Source organism: Glandiceps talaboti, chromosome 12 (genome assembly GCF_964340395.1).
Source record: "Glandiceps talaboti chromosome 12, keGlaTala1.1, whole genome shotgun sequence".
NCBI classification, from domain to species: Eukaryota; Metazoa; Hemichordata; class Enteropneusta; family Spengelidae; genus Glandiceps; species Glandiceps talaboti.
In genome coordinates this window covers 18,885,098-18,891,517 of record NC_135560.1, presented here as the reverse complement: position 1 = coordinate 18,891,517, position 6,420 = coordinate 18,885,098, and the positions used below count along the sequence as shown (strand labels likewise).

Genomic DNA, 6,420 nt, shown 5'->3' with positions numbered 1-6,420 from the left:
CATGTCAATCGCATTCTAACTCGTAAAATCACCTGTAATTATTTCACAACGTTCTTCATGGGGTAGATTACCCTCTTCGCAAACTGTGGTATAAGACCCGCAGAGAAGAACGTGATTTTGAGCGTTTAGATGTACCATGGAACTCAATAATAGATTCATGGATGTACTAAGTGGCTACTGTTTACAACGATCACATTTGCGAACGAAGTTCAGTACTGTATTAAATCAGAATCTAAATATAGGTGATATCAGGGTTGCGATTCACTACTATTCTCCCTAGCAACGGTGCGATTTAGCGTCCCTCTATCTACATACATCTGCAATTACTTTACATGGCAACTTTGTTGTATGGATCTGTTGTACCTTCCAAGCCTGTCTAGAGATTCGCATAATGAAATTTCCGACTCTTCGTGATCTTTGTATATTCAATTTGCTGACGTTACTGCTATTGGTCTCATATTCCGGTAAGTATGGGTATTCTGATGACGGGGTTTATGAACTGCATGTAGAAAATAAAACTCAAACAAGTCCAAAGTGTGAGGGTCAGTCAAACGCGACAAGGCAGCAATGCATGTACTCAGCGCCATAAGTTCGATGACTGTGTTTAAGGGCATTGGTCCAACGATTACAATTTTTTGAATTAGTTGTAGTGCGTTTGTTCAACGAGTATGTATACAAATTCGACAAATTTGTGGAATCGGGTGCAATGGTTATTTTAGAATCCACTCGACAGTATCTCAACTTGAAATTGAGTTCGATTTGAATAATAACATTTCGAAGACTGGAGGTTACCATCAATTTATGAGTGAGTGTTGTTGCAAATGAATGATTTCACACAACATCTAATAATCCAGATAATTCTGGAATTGAATTAAAAAATCATCTCATACAGTGGATGGAGGTGATGTCGTCCCTTTTCTCCCTTCCATTTGATCTGTTGTTTTTAAATAATTATTATCTTTGTCTGTCTCGTTAAAGATATAAATGATCTGAGAGGTCGTGATCCAATGATATAAGCGTGTGTTGGCAAGTATATTACTATGGATGATGTGTATATTTCAATGGTTTAAAGTGTCTCAAATAATTTGATATTTTTCTAATTTCAGAGGGAAGTTGCAAATGCACAAATACTATTGTGAACATTGCCGACTATTTTGAAGCAGTTGACGGTGACGGTCTCTACATAACTTGGGCACACGGGGTCAACAGTCAGGATGAGTTGGATGATGCCCTCCACGGTGAGGTTTTGTTTACTTTTGTTTTTAAATGCTACAACTTTCTGTAGTACGTCGACCCGTGTGTGCTCATTGCCGCACCAAGAAATGATTAATACATTTTAAAGGAGACAAAAATGTGACTAAAAAGTATGAGGAAAGCAACGATAAACAAACATAGCTCGCAAGTAGCACACATCATAGGACATAAGTACACACAATACAAGTTCAAGAGTAGCTGCGATTTTCGCAGTGTAAAATATGGTACCATTCTAACATTCGTTTTTTATTTGCCTTGCACAGACAATATAACCATGATGTTAGAGGGTGATATTGTGTTAGAAGGTATGGGGACACCGAACGAAACGAACACTCCAGTCATGGCTCATCCTCCAATGGTATACAGTGACATAACACTCGAAGAATGGGTCTACAAAACAACAGAAACGCGAAAGGGAATGAAGCTAGATTTCAAACAGTTAGAAGCTGTCAGTATTTCCATGGAAATAGTGAAGGGAATGGAGGAAAGAATTCACCAACCGGTGTGGGTGAATGCCGATATCGTGCAAGGACCGAATTCAGAAAGTGACCCTATCGCACCAGTTGAATTCATCAGTACGTGTAATGCAATCTTCCCATTGACCGTTATGTCTCTAGGCTGGACGACCAACGCCCAACCATGGGCCACTGACGATATGTACACCTGGTCCATGATATTCGACAACTTACAGTATTCCTATCCATTGAAAAATCCTGTAACTTTTCCAATTCGTGCACTGTGGACAATCACGACGTGGCCCAAATATATTTGGATGCTTGGACTCAGGGATGACTTCTCCATCACAGTATGGCATGGTTCAGCCGATATCGTCGATATTGACGGCTTGGTGGCGCTGCGCAAACATGGTGATCCAGCACGCATATATTATGATGTTCCGGCTCGCATTATGAATCCGTTTTTGGAGGCCTTGGAAGAATATGAAAACGTCACCGTGGAAATTAATAGACTATGGAAGGTGAATTCATGGAGGGGGATTCAAAGTGGCGCAATGGGTGACTACGCGTACCTGAGTCTTGAAGGAGCTGGTCTGGCAGGTAGCCAGCACGGTGCTCACATTGAAAGTGTTGATCAGCACAAACCGTCCGAAATTCCGACCGAAATTCATGGACGGGTACAGTTCGCTCAGAGAAAGAAAGACCGCTATTTCCACCCGGAATCTGCAGGTCTTGAGATATACATTAGAAGTTCGGGTGTTAGCAACATGAAAACTGTTACTGGCGGTGTTCGCATTCATATCGGCCAGAATGGTGAACTGTACATGGAACCAAACCAGGATGGCGGAGAGCAGTCTAGAGTAACTGGTAGTGTTGGGACAACCGATTGTTATAATTTTACTGTCACTGATAAAAGTATGGGTGATCCGGTAACCTTGAAAGTGACCCCAGTCAAGTGTAGCGATGGTTTTGGAGGCGAACCGTCCGATACCGATTCAGTAGAAATACATTTAGACTATCCTGATGACGACGACTACTTTTATGTCGTAATGACCAAGTCAGGGGATGATATGGATGTCGTTCTTGAAGATGTCCATGTATTATCAAGTACAGTGTCCTCAGTCCAACAATGCCAGAGTTCACTGGTAATGGTGGCTCTATGCGCCATACTCTACATCGGGTTAGCCTGATATGACATCACCAGAAAAAGGAGCAACATTTTAGAATTATATTAAATGAAAAGTCAAAGAAGTATAGATGTGTCACTGTGTGATTTGGGGAGCGCTCAACATTGCATTGGTTACTAGGGTAGAAGTGCGCCCCTATGTCATCTTTACATTCTTATTACCCCTGTCGTATCATAGACCCTCCACGTGGAAGGGCTACATCGATTAGTTACTAATTTGATTACAGTCAGTAGAGTCAGTCGTCTTTTACATACAGTACATCAACACATTACAGATGACAATCAAGACTGCAAGGAAATTATATTTAAAATAACACATTCATTTATTGATTTGAAAATATCTATTGATACATTGTCACGATTTCTTGTAATACAGTGTATTTCTAATGCAGGAAACATGAAAAGGGAAATATGATATAGTTACCAAGGTAACGTGTCGTCAACGACTGGCTGACAAAACCACGCAATGTCATGTTTTCTTACAATATAGTGTATACTAATTACTTGATGCAAACTTGAACATGAAAAGTGAAATTTGATAGTTACCTAGGTAACGTACGTGTCGTCAACGACTGGCATGACAAAACCGGGTACATTACATATAATCGCAACCGCATGAGGGCGTGATTTATTATCTTATATCACGATGAGTTGAGAGATGACATACGTTCCTGATAAATCCATTTGATGCAAACTGTACTTTATATTACCAATATATAGACTTATATATTTAATCCCGCGTCATATTTCAACGATCTCAAATTTTGAATACATGTCCCGGGAGACATGTATGTCGACATATGATCACAAAACCACAAATTGTCAACTTGAGTGTATTACAGATGTACTGATATACTTCAGAACATTGAATAAAAAACATTAAACAAAATTACAGTACTAGTATCACCCATGTACCATAATCAATGTAAATCACGTAATTTCTTTTAACGACTAAAGAAGAAAGTTATGAATATACCTAAAACCAAATACAATGATATGACACATTTATTTTCCCCGCCAAATCAACTACTAAGTACATGTATAGTAATATTGTCTTCAATACTGTAGTATGTTCCTGTACGAAACCAAAAATGTACATCATTTAATCTTTCATTGCACAGCAATCAAAACTGTACTTTTTGATTTTTGTAAAAATCATCGATGTTTAATATCTGCTAACAAACTAAGCTACTCTGCAAATATTTTTGGAAATTGAACAGCGAAAAGAAATCACAGTATAGGTGAAAAACGGAATTATTTACATCTACTGATAACATGATTGTCAATACTGAAGCTTATAATGAGAGCAGTTTCCAATGAAAGCAGACTTCATTTTATTGCAAGAATTCAGCTCCCGTCAGCGGTTTACATGATTAAAACGGAAGTGACGTTCAAACTGGAAGCGAGGGTCATGACGTAGTTGTGAGTAGTCTGTCTCAAAACCAAAATTATACGAAACGCATGTCATTGTCACTATTAAGGTGCAAAGATTACATCCGTCAGGTGAATTAACCGATAAAATCACTCTTATCAAAATGACGGTCACATAAAATGTTTGCCAACTCAAGAACACCAAACTAGCACTTAGGAGGTTGAAAACTACATTCAATTAAGTAAATTGAAGTGCTGGACATGTGTCGTTACTTAGAACTCAGCCAACTAGGTCAATGTTGTGATTATAACGATAATTTTACCCCTGACAGGCTGTTACCGCTGGGGCTCTAAGTACTACGATCGGCCATCCAGACAAGACTCTGCGTAGTAGAGCCCCCACGGTGAGAGTCTTAGTCAGGTGGCTTAACAACTTTATTGTTACATGCCGGATAAAAGCACCAAATTTGGGTATAACCGATCGAGACTATTTATAATAATAATAACAACAACAACAATAATAATTATAATAAAGCGAGCGATGATTTTACCCAGGGGATTTTGCACCAGGAAAGCCATAAGGCGTAATCTCTCTGATTAGTTGCCCTAAGCCATCTATTGAAAGTATACAAGTACTTGCCAGCCCATGGGATCATAGCGTGGAACGCATGTTTTATTACTGAACCTTTTTCCTTATATGTTGTACAATAGAACAGGGATCCCAAACCATTGGGCTCGACTTTGAGGTATACAAAGGCACCAAAATCACATTTGAGCAAGCAAGAATGCAAACAAACAAACAAACAAACAAACAAACAAACAAACAAACAAACAAACAAACAAATTAATTCACTTGCAAAATTAGCAAGATAATAGTTTAGGAGGCGAATCTTTGAATAACAAACAATGATAATTTCAATAACAATTTGTCGTAAATACTTGAACTGAGGATGAAATGCCTCACAATATATTATTTCTCAATTACCATAAGTATATATTGGCTTTGTAAATCTTCAGTGTAAATTTAAAGCATCCCTTATAGGAGTGTATAGCTCTTCTATTTTACGATCGAACCTGACATGAATTTACACACATGCCATCATGTAGATAGAAGGCGTGCGTTTCTAAGACCAGGGGGTTTAAAAGTCCCCTTAATACTCCTCTACGAACAAAAGGATTCAGTCTAAGACACATTTTCACTTATATTACGGCAGTTAACCTTTGATCATAGACGTCTCGACAACGTCTATACGCTGAGTGAGTAAATGTACATTGTGTAGCTCTCTGATATCACATTCGTTGCCACGTACCCTATATACCCTATATTAGCATGCGGGATGAGTTCGTGAAATGAACAATCGTTTCTCTGTGAAGCCTGTGTAAACATTTCTTAAACTCTTCCCTGTTGAAATCTTTACAGGTTGTGTTACTTCTTGTCATTTATTCTTATCTAATAATTTATTAAAACAATAACGGAGCTTATGAGTTCATGTCACATGATCAGCGACATAATGTCCCATTTGTACGCAATAGGCGGTAACTGTTGGAGCATGCACCTGTTGATTCTATATGATACCAGTACCCACAGAAGACCATGTGACTGTTGTGACGTTGGCTGAGGGCGAGCCGTACAAGGTTCTATTTCTTCACATCAATATTTGCTGACAGGTAGTAATGTGTGCCATCTTGCAGTTTCCCGCGCGCGTGGTTGCATCATCTCATTCCAGTGGGCGATTCCTGATTCTGTAGTATCGGGTCCGATCAGTACGTGTCCAAATACACCATGACGAGTATAAAAGCGCCCTTTCATTATGATGAATTCCAGAGAATAGCTTTGGACGTCGTTGCTAGGGATATCGAACAAGAAGGGCTCATTCCAAACTGGTGAATAACCTCCCTGCGAACGAGTCTCTTTAGTATCGACAACTCTGCCACGTTTTGTGACATTTATGATGACGTAATGATCTAGAAGGAAAAATAAGGAAAAACGAAAATGTGAGGGGAAAAAATTGTCATCAAATTCTCAGGAGTGAATTCTGCAACTAAAATGAAATACATTAAAAACAATAAAATGGTGTATCTTTACTCGACAATAAGACTTTTTACTACAAAGTGAACTTTACAAACTAACCCACAAGGTTACATCGCGAGGGA

The 6,420-nt window shown here is 38.8% G+C and overlaps 1 protein-coding gene across 1 annotated transcript; it reads left to right on the top strand.

Moving 5' to 3' along the window:
• Positions 1 to 391: 391 nt before the first annotated feature.
• Positions 392 to 2,899, top strand: LOC144443059 (protein FAM151A-like). The gene is made up of 3 exons (XM_078132431.1): positions 392 to 464; positions 1,107 to 1,238; positions 1,518 to 2,899. The coding sequence occupies exons 1-3, from the start codon at positions 392 to 394 to the stop codon at positions 2,897 to 2,899; spliced, it is 1,587 nt and encodes a 528-aa protein (XP_077988557.1).
• The last annotated feature ends 3,521 nt before the right edge of the window (positions 2,900 to 6,420 follow it).